General features: G+C 40.9%; 2 protein-coding genes across 4 annotated transcripts in view; both read right to left on the bottom strand.

Moving 5' to 3' along the window:
- Nucleotides 1-857: 857 nt before the first annotated feature.
- On the bottom strand, nt 858-9351 carry map3k7cl (map3k7 C-terminal like). Its single transcript, XM_070918061.1, has 4 exons — nt 9276-9351; nt 6482-6540; nt 5139-5254; nt 858-1038 (listed from the first exon to the last, which is right to left on the bottom strand). Exons 1-4 carry the CDS (start codon nt 9349-9351, stop codon nt 858-860), a joined length of 432 nt encoding a protein of 143 aa, XP_070774162.1.
- Nucleotides 9352-14927: 5576 nt separating this feature from the next.
- LOC139295552 (glutamate receptor ionotropic, kainate 1-like) overlaps nt 14928-19507 on the bottom strand; it is a 31395-nt gene continuing 26815 nt past the window's right edge. For 2 of the 3 annotated variants that reach the window (XM_070917751.1, XM_070917752.1), the window contains 2 exons: nt 18540-18790; nt 14928-15095 (listed from right to left, as the gene is read on the bottom strand). In XM_070917751.1, the coding sequence (XP_070773852.1) occupies nt 14928-15095; nt 18540-18790 (419 nt within the window). Of the gene's footprint in view, nt 15096-17257; nt 17384-18539; nt 18791-19507 lie in introns of those variants that run through there. The other variant, XM_070917753.1, reaches the window with a different exon arrangement.

Here is a 19507-nt window from a genome sequence, read left to right as displayed (position 1 = left end):
TGAAAAAAAAATGTCTAGTTCCTTTTTCCACGTAAGCGCCGCAATATGGTCATAAAGCACACAACGGACACAACAGCACCGGCTTGGAGAAATGAAACTAAGGAACTGATGCTGGTGTTAAAATAAAATGCATTTTATTAATAGACGAGGACGATAAGCAACAGTTTATCTTGTTGTATACTTCCCCTTCTACAGGTGGGTGAGACATCAAAAAAAATGTACAACTCTTACAGTGTTGTTTCGCAGCAGATACTTATTGTGAAATGGATAATCACCCTTCTTCTTTTGCTGTTCCTCACAAATAGCTCTAATTCCCCCGATCTCTGACACTGTGTTAAACACTCATCTCATTTCCGTTTTTTTTTTTTATCATAACAGGAACTTGACGGGCAAGCGTTGGGGTGGGAGAGAGGGAGAAATACAACATTTGGACCACATCATACCAACTTTTGGCTCCCTCCACAGATCTCAGATAAGAGATCTGAGTCTCCACAGGACCTGAGACAGATATCAGAATAGCAGCTGACATTGTATGAATATATACTGTGAGGTATTGCAATAGCAACCAGGATGGTTCTGCAAGATCACATAATAACAAAACAGTGCCTGGAAAAGTGGCCTTGTGTCATAGCTTGGTAGAATCCTTAAAACAACTTCACACTGATGATGACAGTACGTCTGTGGTTCAAACAAATGACTCAGACATGAATAAACACGGCGCCTTTCTGTGTAATTAGCTGATTCACTGACTGTTGTTGTGTAGAATGAGCACTGACTGAGCCTTTATTTCTGGTTGGTTTCCTGGCCTGGCGTCAGCTGGCTGTTTTGGAGGTCTCAGGTTCTGCGGAGGTCAGAGGTCACGAGGAGTCCTGCCTCGTTCGATTGGTCAAGCAGAGCCTCTCCAGCTGCTGAGCGCGCTCGTTGTGGACAGTCACCAAGGTGCGGTTCTCTTCCGTGAGACGCAGAAACTCCTCCTCTAGACGGGCGATCTCCATGGCAACCTTCTCATCCTCCACCAGCTCTGCCAGCAACTTGCGCCTGAATAGATGAGTGAGATGAACATTTTAACATTCATTGTTTTTAAAAATCAAAATGCATAAAACAGTGTAGTATTCTCCAAAGTTCTCCAAAATCTACAATTAATGAAGTGTTGAGTCATTTGTTTATTTTCCATCTCTTCCCACTTAATCTTTTTCAGTTGCTGGAGACTGTCCCAGTGAACTCTTGAGCGGAGGCAGGGAAACGGTAAAAGGAGGCAGATTAGCAGATGACCATGCACATTCATACCTATGAGCAATTTAGATTCTCCAGCTATCTTGTTTCTGGGATGTGGGACGAAACCAGAGAAAACAAAATAACCATGGAAACAATGTAAACTTACAGGAAGTGCTGAGCTGGGGCAAAAAACATTGATCCTGTTGGGCAACAAAGCTAACCTCTCTGGAATCAGTGAATAAGACACTTGGTGGGCCAAAAACAGCTACTGTGCAGCACAACGTCACCAAAGTCAAAGATTACATTCAGGTTTAACGGTCTACCTGAAGAGAAAATATTTTGTGAATTAAATGAGTCCGAACACGAAGGGCTGATGAGTTCTTCAGGAGAGATGATGTGTTTTAGGACAGAGTTCTTTGTTTGTAACGTAAAGTTAAACGTATGTAAGAAGTTATGTTCCTGTTTGACAAATGTTTCTCCATTACAACTGTATTTTTGTATCTTGTAAGTCCATGTGGGCCGGGCACTTGTACACGACACAATAAATAACACAACATTTTTCCCAACAAAGCCAAACCAAACTGAATGAGTGTAGCTCTGGTTTAGGCAGGATGACCTGACTTCGCCTGGCAAACAGTGATTTCACACTCTGGGAAGAGATCAGCCTTTGGACTTTGGAAAGGCAATGTGAGCGTACGCGCACACACACACGTATGTGTACAATGTGTGTGTCACGGCCGCACGCCTGAGAGTGTGTGACTGTTTGTGTTGTATTACAGTTGAGAAGTGCCAAGTCACATAACAGCAGTATCAACAAAGACGAAAATGGGTCCCTATTCTACAATACAGGCTGTCTGTGCAGCTTTAATGACATTACTATGACGGTACTGGTTTATATTTACTGGAGGTTGCAATATTAAGCGATTCACACACACATGTGATAGGGTGGCCATGAAAACGTTTTCCAGCTATGTTTAAAAGCTCAACTGATTGAAACAAATATGAGGAAACAAATAACAGATTGAGTTCTTGTCTAGGTTTCACATGGATATTAAATGACCAGTCATTTGAAGTGATAGTGGGTTGCAAGTGTTTTAAATTCTGTTAGTGGGGCATTTGGATCACAAATTAACCCTTTAAATCTTGGCTAAAACAAAACACAACATTGCTACAGAGGTGTGAACTGTGTCCTAAAGGCATATATAAGTACATTTATCAAATCAAGTGTTTGAAAACATTTCTGTTTCTCATGTTTGTTTGAATTAACTTTTAGTAAAAAACACATTTACTTTAGAATGAATATGGTGCGCAAAAGGTCATAATCATATGGAGAAATTGAACTTGTTGACAATCCGTTTTTATGAATAATTTAACTGGTGGTTACAGTGGATTATTCCTTTTAAATGCTCTTGTCCAAATACCTATGAAACCAGGTTCTGACGATTCATTTCCTGAAAGACCAGATCCACAAGCGAGAAACAATAATACAGAAGAAAAAACTGTTTAGTGGAAACTTTGATATGTGTATCTCCACGTCCACAATCCATTTTGGTATTTCCATCTGAGTTGGTAAGCAAACTTTATTAATTATTTTTTAATACTTTATGACTCACACACATGCACTAAACACAATGGGAAGGCATGAGGTTACTGTAAACTTTGCAGTCATACATGATTTCACTGTTTATTGGGTTACATAACTAACTGAAGTGCAGTTCCCAACTACAACAAACGCAGTGTGGTTTACGGTAAAAGATGAGTGATTCAGATGCATTACTTTTCTGATTATTTTTTCTTTCCTTTATCAGAAGCAAGTTGAAACAGGCATGTTTACATGCATGTGTGTGTGTGTGTGTGTGTGTGTGTGTGTGTGTGTGTGTGTGTGTGTGTGTGTGTGTGTGTGTGTGTGTGTGCATCATTGTGTGACAGAGACAGCCTGAAAAAGGAGAAGAGATCTTTTTCAGTCAAAGAATCCAGAAACCAGAGGTGCCAGACTAAATCTGATGTATCTAAAATGTGCAGAACACTCTTTTCTTATTCAGTGAAAAAAGTAATATATCATCACATTTGTTCCTTCAGCGTAACAAAATGTGTGAAGATCTGAATAGATCAACATTTCATACACCGGCCAACTTGAAAGATATCAACAGATATGACACCATCTCAAATAATTTACAAAATTAATTCAAAACCTAATATGAACATGAATGTTTTAAAGAAAAGTCTTTTCTTTTACAACTCTTTCACAATGGGGCTATTTCTTGTGTAGTCTGTTTGTATCCTGGTGATACCGGTAATAGGCTTAACTACATTAGGCCTAATATCAATATCTCAGTCAATGTGTCTATACACACTGAGGAGGGTCTTTCCAACTTCCAACATGTTTGTTGACATTATGTTGGTGGAATAAGATTCAGTTCACTGGCATTACAGGGTTGATTCAACTGACTCATTTTGTACAAACTTGTATGAGTTAAAATTAACAATACAGATGAGTGTTACTGTATGTACTTGTAGTTTGATACTGACCAAAAGCAGACTGCGTGAATTTTGGAAAATCCCTCCGCAGCGTGTTCTTCCTGTTGTCATCCTTGCAATACTTCACTACACGTCTGAAACTCTCCTGTCTTTCTGTGTGTAATCATCCCCATATGGGAAGTAAGTGAATGTTTATTGTATCATGCAAGCAATAGCAGAAAATCTGAAAATATTCCACAGAAATATATTCAATGTTCTAATGAATGGAAAGTATCAGTATCAGTGATACCTTACATCATTGTATTTTTAGTATCGCAGTAAAAGCACAGTTTGTTTTTTTGCCTTCACTGGTGTCTAGTTGTGTCTCAGTTTCTTATAAGTGTGCATCTGAGTTTGTGTGCGTACGTGACGGGGGATGTTGGCATGAGCGACAACGTGAAAAAAGAGAACCAGCAGTTTCTACCAGCCTGACTCATCATGTTCTTATCTAAACTCAAGGCTATACTCATCCCATCAGAGTCTGCCTGCTGTTCTCTATTTCGGAACTGCCAAGTGGTGTAGGTTGTGTGTGTGCATGTCTGTGTGTGCGTGTAGGTGTGGTGGTGGGGTAACGGCAAGGGCCTTGAAAATCCCTCTGCTAAGACTACCCACAGCTGCTGAGGGCACAGGGGACAGTGTGCACTGTGTGTGTGTGTGTGTGTGTGTGTGTGTGTGTGTGTTACACACCCCTGCTTATGTGCAAGCATATACAGTATATGTGTGAATTAAAGCAGCAGCTCTCACTCAATTACACCTGACAAGGGTTGCAGTTAGTGTAATATTCACCCCAGCGAAGGGGCTACGTTTCTCAAATATGATCCAGAATCAACCAAAGAAACCTAGTGAAACACACATCCCTGTAGACATCACACATTGATCTTGTTTCTAATTTAGAAGTAATCATAATTATAAAAAAAAAAAAATGTCAAAGTCATACAATACCAGCTGTTCAAATATCATCCTAAGGAAACTGCTCTCTCAGTTGATCATGTGCTAAGTGCTGCATGGAAGCTATGAACATGTGCCACCTGGTGGCCATTTTGATCCAAAATGCATCGCAGTCTTACAAGTGTTTGCAAAGGTGGCCGTAGTGGGAACATAACTCCTAAATCTTGTATTTTTTGTCCAAACATGCACCTATATTACTATAAATTAACATTATTATAAAAAATTATCATGTTTTATCCTTGAATCAATATTACTTAATAGTGAACCAGTAAGTAGATATTTGAACATGTCAAAATGCCTCTTCCTTGTGACTTACATGTCATCTCTAGCCAAGAAGACTACAGACAGAGCTACCAGTATACACAGTAAAACTAGATCTGTGACACCTCACATGATTATAACATGCAAACTTCTGACCTGGAGTCAGACTTGCTACCAGGGCATTTATAGGGACTCACTTGCGATCCTCAAGCACGGCGATCTCATGTTTGACCTGGTGGAACTCTCTCGCCATCCTGCAGTGTTCCTTGTACACATGAACGCTCTCTCTCAGAGACACACAGGGGGGCACCGGCTGCAAGAGGTCAGAGAGAGATATGTGACGTCACAGATATGCAGGCTGTTAAGCAAAACAAGATCGTAATATTTAAAAAAAAAACACTTTATAACACACAAGCAAAACAACCTTAATTAATGAAAGCTGATGCCCAATTTTCTGACATTGTTTCTAATTTCAACTTATGCTAGAAATCTGCAGAAAGGTTAATTTCTTTATTGACCCGCTGACCTAAAGTAACAGAACAATGTCCAGGTCATTTGCTGCAGATATGACTTCTGGTGAGACATGAGGTTGCTGTGTTTCTGTGTTTGAGGACCTAAACTGACTTGTCTCCATATTACTTGTGTGCAACTCATAAATGCATTATAAAGCGGAAGGCCTTATAGTTGGAGACCTTGTGGCATAATTGTAGCGTGTCTGACACCACATCAGAAGACTGCATGTTCAAATCATGTCACGGTCAAACAAAAAAAAGTTCACAGTCCTTTAAACTGAAGTTTATAATATGGTGATTTTGTGTGAATAAGAAAGTAGATAAAAGGGCACGAAACAGAAACCAGAGCAGCTACCATTCATTGGCCTGTTACTACTGTTCTCATTTGATACTCTAAACCAACATGCACTTTATGTGACCCCGGCACTGGCACTCGTTGAAGGATAATTCAATGACAACACTAATAGCAGAGTGAGTGCACGCAGTGAAAACATTGATTTACATGGTTGATAAACTAAACCCAAGCTTCTCCTGACGTGCGGATTCAGCTTCTCGCCCAAACAAAATTCCACCATCACACACACTTTCTATATAATTAGCCTGTAATGTCCAATTTATTCCAGGATTTCTTTTATAATAAGGTTAATTTTTGATCTACTCTATTTTTTTCTCTCAACGTGCCCAGCTTTTATTCAGTCCGTGATTTCCAGAAGGATTTCTCTGGTCTGGCCTTCAGCTGTGAGTGGAGAGAGCAATAATGACAGTAACAGTAATATTAACAGAGCAAAATATATATTCAAAATCAGGGAATTACTTTTGGCATTTGGCATTGTTTGACTCTCCATTGTCATAAGAAAAATACAGCATTAAGCCACAAAATGCAAAATGCTCGTAGCTAGATAGAGTACTTTATTTTTTATTTTTCCTTTAAAAGGCATGCAATGCTATTCTCTACAAGCTCTCTTGTGTTGCTCTGCCAACAATACAAGGTGTGTGTTCAATGTGATGCTACAGTGTGTGCTGTATACCTGTAATCGCTGTTCAAGATCCGGGAAAGTCTGAGGGAGGTCCTCCACATCTTTTGCATCTATTGAAACAGAAGTTAGTTACAACTGATTATGGTAAAAATAATAATATTTAGAACGTCATTTAATAAATGTTGAGCTAAAAACAATCATCATAATAAGTGCAATACAGCCCACGACATATTAAAACACAATATTGTATATTGGTTAATGATACCAACCATCTTCCAAAGCATACTGTGTGTTTTCTGCAGAGGTGGAGAAGTATTCAGATCTACAACTTCAATAAAAGCACCAGTAAACCGTATCTGCTAAAATCCTGCACTCAGATTTAAGTAAGCATATAGAAGCATTAGCAAAAAAATGTACTTAAAGTATCAAAAGTTAAAGTGCTTATGATACAGAAGGGTCCTTTTCAGAGCGTTACGTTATCGTATATTTTGTAATTATTATTGATGGATTAACATGTAAGAGGTATGATAATGTTGTTGCTGGTTGAGGTGGGCCTAAATGTTTCATATACTGTTGAGTATAGTAGTACTGTTGATCATTATTGTTTTTTATAAAATCTTAATGTGTTAAGTAACTAGTAACTATAGATGTCAAATGATGATAGATGTAGTGGAGTAAAAAGTAGCAGAAGATTAAAATACTCTGGTAAAGCACAAGTACCTCAAAACTGTAGCACAAGTACAGTATTTGATGTACTTAGTTACTGGTTTTCGGGTTGATTTCCTCTAGTACTATATGATAACTAGCCTGCAGATACCTGACATTTGTGGGACATCATGTGGTGAAATCACTGCATGTAGCAACTGCTTTGAAAATATTGGAAGCATTGCAGGAAGCTCTAAAGTTGGGAATTGACATCAAAAAAGAGTTGCAGTCCTATGAGCTATGTCCTTTAAAAAAAACAGACAAACAAGCAACAATTTATCCTTTTAACTGCCACTGCTGAAGGACAATGTGAGGACATGTGTGATTGATTACCTACAAGCTTCTGCAAGTGGATTTTCACAGAATGCTAAATGACTCTCTGCCTGAAGAGTGGGGAATCATCCCTATCCCATTTGAAAAGTAATCTCAAGTTAATTTGATAAAACATAGTGCTTAATGTCTTCTCAGTTTTCATTGATATTGTTTGCTGCACGTCCTTGATGTACAGCCAAGTGACTTGTCCTACAGGCAGTTGCTTTAATGCCTTTCTCCGCCTCATAAAATGTCCTGAAATGAAACACTATAGGGGCCTCTTACATGACACCACAACATTGCAACACAGTGCTACACTTATAAATGAGCCATGTCCTCTTACTGTACAGCAGTAATGAGCTGTCAGACCGAAAGACACGCAGGGTAAGAACACAGAGGGACAACTAGGTGAGCAGACAGACAAACACAGTGGGCAGAAAGAACAGACAGACCAGATGTATGTACAGAGCCCTTCTCTCAGACAGGCAGCCAGACAGACAGACAGAAACAGACAGGTTGTCTGCACCAGCCTCTGCCTCGCCAGTAATGTCCCCCTGGAGTTGTGGAACACATGTGGAGAATCCTGGGATGATACAACCTTCTAAAAGCAGGAGTATTAGTGGGCCAGCCTGCAGCCATGGGGCCAATTATGATGTGGAATAAATACAGTTCTCATGCTTGGGATTGACACAGTGTGGGGTTATAGCTATGCCTGGCATGAAGTCATGAGGGGCCTAGAGGATGATCCCCAGACGGCGCACAGGTCTCAGCCTCCCCTGCCGAGAAACACAAGTTCAAAGAGACAACAACATGATCGTCGAGGGAATATCCAAAGATTTTGGAGGTATATTATAGGGTCAGACTGTGCATGAACAGCTCTGGAGCTACAACACAAACACAAAAGAAGGCCTGTAATCATGCTACCAACTAGAGCAGGCCCTGTAAAGTCACTGTGATCAAAGAATGAATGAACACAAGTACTCATTGGAAAGCGAGGTGACACTAAACTGAATCCACGCAAATGGTTGGTTGAGGTTGTTGAGAAAGACAAGGGGGATCAGAGTTGAGGCGGAGTAGGACTGGAAGTGTTAACTGCTTATAAATATAGGCCAGTGTTCTAAAAGCTGAACAGTGAATCAGGCAGCGGGACACTGTTAGTATTAGTGGGGAAACCTGACTCTGCCATTGCATAGCTGCAGCTGCTGTCCCAGTGCCTGGCCCCACTGCAGTAAAACATCCTGACAGACAGTACCTAGCACCATAGGTAGGGTAGACCTGAGTGTGTGTGTGTGTGTGTGTGTGTGTGTGTGTGTGTGGGGGGGGGGGGGGGGGGGGGGGGGGGAGTGGGAGCGACAAAGAGAATTGTGCATGCTTTAAATAAACGCTAAGGTTGTGCAAGTGAGTGGGTGCATACATGCGCGTTCTGCAAGTGCACAGCTGCGCACATGCATGTGTGGTTTGGTTTTTAATATGCTGTGGTCCTACAGAAATAGAGGGAGCACCTGTCTCAGCTGCAGTGTGGAAGAATGAACACAGTTAAAGTGATAGGGTGTGAGGGGCAGATTGTGCCTGGTCTGTGTTGGTGGGAAGAATGTGGTGCATGTGTCCCACACATACTGGAAATGCAGTGAGAGTAGAGCTCCGAGCCCCGTCGGGTGCTAAATGATCAGTTGGGTAATAGGTGTAACTTAACCCAAAATAAGTTGTTACGATCATTTTGAGATACTGGAACACAGGTGTGTGCGTTTGGTCTGAAGTGAGTGTGTGTGGATGGCTACAGTATTTGAGTGTGTGCACGCAGTTTGTAAGTGCAAGTGTGTGTGTTTACCTGATGTGTCGTCGAGGCTGAAGGCGATTCTAACTTCAGATTTATCAGGAGACACTCTTCTGGTTGAGGTGATCATTTATCCCTTCACGAGGCCACAGGCACAAAACAGAGCTGTTAGAACAATCAAAAGGACCCCATGAAAGACGTTGATCATTTAAGGGATTTATCATGAATGTTTCATATGATTTCTGGGTTTTAAATTGTTGCTTGGACAGAACATTTTTGGTTTTATTTCCACCCTATTACATAGTTGTGATTTTAACCAGAGAGACAGACTAAATACTGGACTCAGCAGGTGTAGTGCTCATTTGGTATGAAAGCCTGAAGACTCTTTGATAAAGCATGTGATTAAACCACACCAGTATGGAGTCTTATGAACACACACACACACACACACACACACACACACACACAGCCACCAGTTTCATCCTGCATTTAGAGTTGCAGAGGGATTAAATAATTAGGGAGCTTTGACAGACTGGCTCTGAGGTCTGGATTTTGCATGCCCCCCCTACAGTGAAGGTACAGGCTTTTTATATCAGGGCATTTGCCTGCTCTAACCCTGGTAAACCCTCTGTCTCACACAACATACCTCAGTGACCTTCTACACCAACAAATAGGCTAAGAACTTTTTTTTATTATTATTATTATTAATGTCTCTTAAAAGAGTTGAAAGGTCAAATTCTGATGTTGTAATGACGGATCAAAACATGCATTGTATCAAAATATGTCAGTGCACATATTGTTGGCATATAATCCACATTATGATGGAGAGTGTACTCCATACATAATATCTCCAGCATGCACTGGGAGGCTGAAAAGGACCCATCTGGGCCAAAAGGTCATTGTTACCTGAAGCAGCACGAACCCTAACCCAGGAAATTCCGTATAATAAAGTTTAAAATCAGGTAGCAGTGTACGTCCTCAGTAGTGACTGTTGTCTGTTCTGTCCACTGCTGAGGTCTCTTCAGAAGAAGCACAGGTCGTCTCTGCGCAAATCCAGCAGATATGGCACAAGGATCTCTCCAAGACTTGACCTCCGCTTCCCTCTTGAGTCTCCAACTATGTTATATTTTGGATTCAGTAGTTTTCCACCATAGTCAAGGCGTCCACTACACTGGTGTCAGTCAGCGGGACTCCAGCAGCTCAAGTTTGCGTGGACACGGGCATGTTATCCGCGGACTGCAGCCATGCGGCGAAGAGCAACACAACAGGGCGCAGGCAGTGGAGGAATGCCGCCCGCTGTCCCCCTGTGGCGGCCCGGGCCCAATTAAATGTCTCAGATGACATGACTGAAGCCCGCAAAAATGCCCATAGCTCCAGCGCTGCTTTGAGTGACACGGTCATGCCGGGTGGGAATGGTCTTTGCAATAGCTGTGCAATGAGGCAGTTGCTCAGAATGAACATCTCATGCTATAATAGCTCTCGCGGAAGAAAATAGAGCATCCCAGTCTGTTTATCTTTAGGGGGGCTGTTTTGGGAATAAGGCGCAGGATGAGCCCACTTTAACACAGGTGAGATACTTTGTTTATACGGACGCGGAGTTTCTTGCCACACATACGCTATACAGCGACATGAAACATGAGCTTTTTAAAGAGACACGTAGGGTCAATGTCTGATGACAAGGAGTTAAATCGTAAATGAATGATCTCACTGAGATACCGAGTTCTACTCAGCCTGTGAAAAGTGTTGCATTGTGAAATCTGTGGCTCTGGAGGAGCTTTCTAAAGTCTGAGACTGAGATTTACACTTAGTTACTTAGTTGGGCCACTACCAGGCAGGAAGAGTCTATTGAAAACACATTGAGTTGCATTATGGGATTCCCTGTTTTTCGAGCTTGATCTTTACTATAGGAACTAAGGACTCAGGATATCTCTGCCTCTGTTGCTTCAATTTTGACTGTTCTTTTTTTATCTGTCTCTCATAAATCCCCCAACTTTATGGAGGTGCAATACCAAACTGCTAGAGTACCTCTTTTAGATAGTAAAACATTTACGTGGCTGTTTTTCTTTTATCATCAGAGATACAGATTGAAGCTCATGGTTTATTCATCCTCTTAAACATCAGGATGATTTACTTCTTGTAGCTGTCCAGTGAAAACCACCAAGGAAGGATTAAGAGTTCCTTCCTATAAGTTGAGAAAATTCTTCAACTTCTAAAGATAAATGAACCAATTTAAAACCCCTTTGATAGTCTGAAAAATGCAATGTCACAAGGCTGTTTGACTTTGCTCATAAAAAGTTGAAGATTTGGAGATTTATTGTTTTAACACGACAGCAATGATTTGATTTGCATTAGATCTTTAGTGAAAAAGTGAAAAAAAACGAATTCACATATTTAATCTCAATTTGAAACTTGGGGAAAGGGCATCACAATATGCCTTTCATCTGGTCTGTTTATGAGCTGACAAGGATGTGTATGATCATAATTCATAATAATAATAATAATAATAATAAACCTGACTTTAAGCCTTTGAGGATGGGTCTAAAAGGATAAAAAGCATCATAAATGAGGCCCTGCAGTTTTCTGAAAGAATTAGAGTTACTATCTTGTGTCGTTTTATATCCATAAGGCCACTTCACCTGCACGCCAGCAGATGAGAGCTGAATTATTTACAGCCAGGCTTTCAGATGGTAAGAGAGAAAGTGAGACAGAGAGACAAACAGAGAGAGAGAGAGAGAGAGAGAGAGAGAGTTAGAGAGATAAATGACTCTCCGCACCTCCAAGAGTCCTCCTCCTCCTCGTTTGTCTTCATTGACAGGTTGTTGACACAGACCTGCCTTATCAGCCCCCGAGACGGTTCATCTCATTGTGATGGATGGGACGCACTCAAACGTCTGTGGGAGTCATAGCTTTGATTTGATTCTTCTGTACTTGTATGTACAGTCGAGAGCCTCATGATAGTGGAACATGAACCAGACTCGACAGGTCTGAAGGATCTCTGTGTGAGATTTAAAATACATAGAGAGGTAGAAACTCTACAAAGTGTACAAGGAATGTATAAGTGCTTTCTGATGTAAAATGTATTTTTATAATGCAGCTGGTTTTATACAATAAGGTGGTCAAATGTATCCCGTCTGTCATATACTGTGCATGTTTAAGGTGTCAACAGCAGGCTGTTTGAGCTGTCTATCTTTCTCTCAATCTCTCTCTCTCTTCATCTGTGCAGGAGGTGTAGAAGTATGGACCATAATCTCTGACCGCCTTACTGATGCCACAAACAGACAGATGCCACTATCCCTTTATCTCTCCCCATTTTCTCTGTCACCTCTCCACCACCGCCAAGGGTGAGGGCTCGGTGTTTCAGGATTATTGAGACAAATAGTTTCTGTGGTTGAAACAAACAAGGACATGAACACAGGTGAAAATGGAGACGTTGTCCAACAGCAGAATGTTGTCCAGGTGAGGTCGTCTTAGGTTAGTAAGAAGAAGGGGAGTTCCTGCTCAGCCATGCAGAATGCCAAGGTCAGAGTTGTAATCCATGGCCTCATTCATGACGGATTAGATAATGATAAAAAAATAGTGCCTTTGGTTTTGATTAAGAATTATGGGGTTAGGAGATTAGAGACAACCAAACGCTATTACATTGGACTGAGCCCAATCCCAGAATTAATCTAAATACCAAAAAAGAGAAAAACTCATTACATGGAGAGATTAAGAAAAGCTCGGTCCAATTCTCTTAGGATGCACACAAACCAGTGCGCACAATCCACCGGGAGAAATGTCACAACAAAACCCCTGACTCGAGTCATTTATAAAGTATTTATATCCATTTATTGCTCTTACCTGTTTGAAATGTCACTGCATTAGCTGGTAAACGCCGGGAATCGTGGGGTCAGTTTTGAAAGTCCTGACATTACTGATAATGAATTGTATTAAGATTTAATGTGATCCATTAGCAGTCTGTTTCCTCTTTATTTTTCCCCTCTACAGTTTCTGACCAACATTCATGTTGACATTGTCAACATTTCGACTGTACTGATGGACTGTACCGGAATACTGAATTGATGGCGTCAACAGGCTTTTTTCCAAAAGAACACATAGTACACGTCCAGTCCACTGACAGAGTGTAAGGCAGGTGCACAGTAAGACTAAAGGGCTAAAGGAAGGACAGAAAGTAAATGCTGATAAAGAGAAGAGTTTAAAAGGGTTGAGTAAGAGGTGGCAGAGAGACAAAGAGCATGAGTGAACTCTTACATTGATCCTCCTTTGATTCATTTATTTTACCCTGAGGTACAGTTCAGTGGACAGAAACAATCCTGAGGATGTGAGGAAGCTCCTAATGTAGCATGAAGCTAGGTGGATGTACAAGACTTGTCAATGAAAATATTAATGGATGCTCTCTGTATTCATGCTGCAGATAGGTAATTGTGCTGCAGCCCCTGAGGACATATTCATGTGTGCTGCACACACTGCTGTCAGGCGATAGATCTTCCTGGTTTAAACTTGTGGAAAAGCAAACTTGTTCGTTTGAGTGGTGAGTGAAGGCAAATTGAATTTGTAAATTAGTCAAACAAAATCTAATTCAAATTAAGTTTTCTCGAAACATCTTTCAGCACGTATTCCTCGACAAGTCTTTTGTGTGAATGACTTGTTCTTCCAAAATAGGTTTTATGTTAAGTTTAACATAATGTGGACCATAATCTCATATATCTTCATAAATTATATTGCTCCTTAAATCTGCTGGTAGGTATAACATGTACGGCAAGCTTGTAAAGTAGCTTGAACAGAAGCGTTTCACTTTTTATTAAAATGCACACATCCACTGAGATACAGTGTCACTACTGGGAGACAAGATCTCCCCTCAGGCTTTTAAATTTGACAACTGCAAACAGAAAAAAATGACTTATTGAAAAACAAGACTGTTACTCCCAGGGGAACAAGGAAATCACGTTTTGTCTTTGACCTCCTGAGAATTTCATGCAAAAAAAAAAAGGCTTCTCATTTTGTCCTTTCCTTCTCCCTGTATCATATCCTTTCTCTGGTGCACAGACAGCTATATTTCAGTCTGTGTGAGTGTGTGTGTGTGGGGGGGGTTTGATGTCTGTGATGTTGGTGCTTGAAGGGTATAAAACAGCAGGTGCGTTCCTGACTTTTCCTTCGAGGTCCTTATCTCTTTTCACTGGCCAGGTTTGGCTCAGCAATCTGCTCTGAAGCCACTATTCTGCCTGCCAGGAGGCACATAAAGAAACATGCTCACACACCGCTGCCAGCCATAAACAACAACAATGACAGCGAATCGGACAGCTGTTTAAAAAATGCAAAAATCTTTTTACTGTGAAAATCAGTGAAGTTGTCTTACATTTATACAATGGGAGTATCTATAAAGTGTGCAGATTCAACTCTGCAAACTGCTCAGAACAGTGAACTACAGCCATGAGGGAACAGCAATGGTTTATACTATGAGAGAGCTTTCATTCTCGTAGTCGTCACCTGTTTTAACATTATTAATGTTGATACAAGGCCAAGACTTTGTAAACTACATCTACAGTATAATGCTTAATGTATTATCCAAACACATACAGTATAAAGACAGGGGTGATGAGGAAACAGCTTCATATCGTTTGGTGGCCCACTAAACAAATCTGAGGAGTGGAAAGCGATCAAATAGCAGTCTCTGATCTACGTTCCAGCAGTTTTTAGATCCAAGGCTCACGTGCTGGAGTCCCGTCTCACTCCCTCCCTCCTCGCAGTGCGTTTGGGTTGACAGAGGATGCAAGCTGACCTTGCTCCGCTGTGGGGTCGCGACCTCCTCCTGATACCTTTGTAACACTGCAGGGAGATGCCCAACTCCTCCATCACAGCGCTGAAAGACACGCACTGCCAAAGAGAACAACAAAGGCCTGGGTTAAGAAAGCTGATTTCCAATAAAGTCATTATGGACTTTGGCTATGAATTTAAATACTGCTGCTCCATAATTGGATGAACAAGGGAGTCATTGGATACAGCCTTAATTGAAAGCTAAACTAATTTAAGTTTAAACCTAAGGCAATGACACATTCAGCTTGCCTGCAGCTGAATGTGAGCAGGCAGCCAATCAGCGCTGAAGTGTGACCAGACTAACGCCAGAAATGACAAAACACACATAAATTGTAAACGTATCTAAAAGAGTTGTAAGCAACTGTTGTCTCGTCGTAAAATCCAATTAGACAGACGAGATGAAGGACAGTGTCTGCTGTGTAACATCCCAACGCAGGGAGCTATGAATTCATAATACAGTAATTATTTGAAATGATCAAAGAGAGGGCCATCTGAAATGAGAAGCCTTGGGCTTATTTGATTCTGCAGAATAATACATCGCATTGAACTCATTAATCTTCGATCATGTTTATTTGTCTTTTATTTTGCTCTCCTACAAAGAGGGTGCTCACTATTTTGCAAATGATCATTCACAACACAAAGTCATGCCGTTTTTTATCTGTAGGTCTTTGCATCGAAGGACCATAGAAGGTCTTTCTCCTTCATCCTCAGGCTTTGCCTAAGGCTTCTCAAAACGAATATGGCTTCCTGCAGGGTTTCCCACGAACACCAGTAAGACTCAGTATCAGTGGAGAAAACCTGCCTCGCACCAACCTCACACCTTAAAGACTGAGAAACAGGAGCAAAAAACGCAGATTCAATTCATGTTTTTTTTCTGGATTTGTACACTGTAAAAACCTAAACCATACTTACTTAACTAATGGGAACTAAATCAAGGATGAAAAGTTAATTTACTTGTATTATATTATAATGAAAGATTCTTGCCACCTGGCAGTCCCAGTGTACATATTTGAGAGGTATCTTATTTACTTATTTAGTGGTTTATCTTATGTGCACTGATTTTATACCCTTTAATGACAGTAGTATAAATTTTTCATCTTTGTAGCAGTTAATATGTTCTATAATTAACGAAATATGTTCTTGAGGTTTTTCACTACACTTTGGAGAGAGATAGATCTTGCGGCTTGATAACAAGGTCAGTCCAGGGGAGAAGGAAAACCTTGAGAGTCCCTCTGTGTATCCCTCTGTGATCCCATTGATCATTACTTAAGTTAAAATGTCCTGCAGTCACCCAAAGTTATTTATGAAATACAACCTTACTTTTGGCTTTGGCTCTGTGTCAGGGGACATCTTAACCTGACATGTTGTTCCATCACTGTTACAGCCAACCAAACCAGTCTACCAACGTGCTTAATGAGGGGGAAAATATTCAAATAACTTTTCCTATCTTTTGATTTCCCAAAAGGCATTCAAAGTCTGCTTCTAAAGTACACGAACATGCCTACAGAGACTACACTGAACGAAGCGAAACTTGTGAGCTTGTATTGGAAGGCTACAAGCCTGAAAACAGCAGGGCACCACTGCAGAGCTCTACACTGTTTATATGAACTTAAATGCCACATTGTGCAAACTATCCTGAATTCTAATAACTTTGTGCTCAAAAGGACACAAACAGGTGACTCACATTTTATATAATAACTTGCAACTTAAAAAAAAATCTAGCAGATGTCTTGAGTGTTTTCCTTAATTATAGTCTGTATTCAGGCTTTCATCAGTAAAGTGCTCCTTACATGCTGCATAACAAGAGCATGTAAATAGGAGGGGGTGGTCACTTATGAAGCAGAGTGTGAATTCTCTTTATAAAACAAGCTTGTTAGAAAGTGAAGTATATCCTTCTGCTGAAATATACCCAGTTATACAGTATAACACCTCACAGTAATCTTGTTAAACTTTGTCTTAATTTAACACTGGCCTTAAGACAAAAGCAATACATTTGACAAAATCAACAAAATATCAGTTGAAACCAACTGAAACCAGAACACTTTGCAGGGAAGCAGTATGAGCATGAGGCTCAGGTATTGAGGGTAAGATGATAACGGTAACTGGGATTGCCTGACACAGGTGTAGGTATACTGGGGTTTTTTCAAAAGGGGCAGGGAGAAGGACACCTGGTTACAGACCTATCATCTAGGTGTATATGTGTTGTAAATGTGCTGCCACGGCTACTCTGTGTCATCCCCCAGTAGCCTGCCGCTCTCCAGATCAGTAGATAAGGAGGTGCCGGAGGAGGAGGTGGAGCCACGCCGCTGGAACTGACGGGACTGCACCCCGTAAAAGAAACAAAAGGCCTGACACAAGCATGCATAGAAAAAAAGAAGATGGAGGGGGGGAAACACAAAAGAGATCAAAACATGTAGACATGTAAACAAAAAGTGGATATTTTCTGATAATAAGAAGCAAAAAAGCAAATAAGACAAAAACAAAACAAAGCAAAGAACTTAATCATATGAATGGTATTGTCGCCTTTGATAACAGCGTGGAAAGCTGTGAAATGAATCATACATTACACATTTTGGACAGATGAGAAAAAATTTAATTACACAAATAATAGCGAGTGAACGGTTGAGTTGTCTGTCATTTGGAGCAGCCAACTCACCACTTATTTACTATATTTATATTTAGCATAACTGTTTACTGTGTAGGACTGTCAGACACTGATAAGTAATAAATCCATCTAGTGAGTTTCTTGTTGCACCAGCAAGTGCAAATGTGATTTTTGGGTAAATTAATTTTGATAAAGCAAACAACATCTAACAAGCACTTGTATAGTTAGAAAATATTAATTCCTAACTAACAAAGACAAACTAAAGAAAACATTGCTCAGTGTAGTGATTCACCTCACCACGGGGACCCAAAATAAGATTCTATTACTACTTTAAAATAAAAAATTTGCTCTTGTTTGAATAAGGGGCACCACCTTCTGATGGAAGTAAATATTCAAATTGATTTGTTAAATTGATCAATTTCGTCAGAAGGAATTGGAATTATTTTTGATACATTTACTTCTGTCTTCTGCTTCAAAGAAAAACACAGAGACAACTTCTTGTTGCTAAATGAGGACATTCACTGTGAGGAGCAGTGGGTCACCGAGCGGATGAGGTCTTCTTGCCGGTGTGGCGGTCTAGTTTCACGGCCGACGGCAAAGGTTCTGTTCAACAACAGGCGGAGTTTGGGACGGAGGAGGCGTTTCGCGCTGAAACTCTATTCCTTTATCTGAAACTTTAATATTGCTGTTCATGTTTCCTGACTTTGGTGAATTTAAGTTGTTACTCTCAAACATCACTATGGCCATGCAACCTACAATGAATTAAACCACATCCTTTCCTCAACAAAACGACAATCTGACTACAAACCCCTGTTCCCTCGGAGCAAAGCACAACCTTTAATCCAGTCATTTGTCATCATCACTCAGCAGAAGAACAGCAGTTCCTCGCCCTCACTCACCTCTTCTATGTCGGCGTTCCTGCGCGCCTTGTAGATGAACTCTCCGATGGCAACGAACACAGAGAGAACAAGACCAGCAGCCAGGACGATAAAGATACCGCCAATGTTCTCCACGCCCAGAGCGTTGGCTTCCTTGTTGTCCTCCTCTGGACAGCCATTGCCTCTCCACCACTTCTCCTTCATCATGTGCAGCTTCCCCTCCTCCTGCAGCTGAAGGATGGCGATGGTCACTTTATCTCTGTATGGAGAACCTGGCGAGGGAGAAGGCAAATAGAGATGCATGCATACTTATTTGTCATTCTTTATTGATAGATAATGTCCCATTAATAAAATAAGGCACGGCAGCCCTGCTGACACACCCCTCTGTCCACAGTGTTTACAGTGTTTTAGTGAACCATAAGCATTTTACTGTGAAATTTAAGAACAGAATTAACTATGTGACAGGAAACATGAATCTACATGTATCTTGACATAAAACTCCAATATGCATTTGTAATGTTTATTGTTATTTAAAATGCATTTCGAGTAACACTACTTAGCTAGGTTTACACATGCACAAACTCATTGCCTGTTTATTTCTGCATTTGGCCTCAACACTACATCTTTGAAGCTCTGAGGTGACTGACTGGGACCAAAGACTCTGGATGAGAGTCTCTAGAGAGGAGGTGAAGCAGATACAGAAACATCTGACGGAGGTTAGGTTTGACAAGGAAGCTTCTGCCCACCCTCCCTCCCTATCTACCAATGACCTCCAATGACCTCCAATAGACTCAGTTGTCAGCTCAGCTCAGGCATCTTCCTTGAGGAAATCAGCCTAAGGGTGCTTCAGTGACGTGCCACTCAGCTGTGTTTAGTTCTAAAGCATGCCTTTAACCTAAACCTGTGCACAGTCCCTGTGCTGTGGAAAACAAAGAACTAAAAAAAGTGAAGTAATCGAAGGGACTGGTCCTGACATACCGCCGATCCCC

The sequence above is a fragment of the Enoplosus armatus genome, chromosome 13 (genome assembly GCF_043641665.1).
Source record: "Enoplosus armatus isolate fEnoArm2 chromosome 13, fEnoArm2.hap1, whole genome shotgun sequence".
Classification (NCBI taxonomy): Eukaryota; Metazoa; Chordata; class Actinopteri; order Centrarchiformes; family Enoplosidae; genus Enoplosus; species Enoplosus armatus.
The sequence above is the reverse complement of the archived record's forward strand: the minus strand, read 5'-3'. Positions and strand labels throughout refer to the sequence as shown.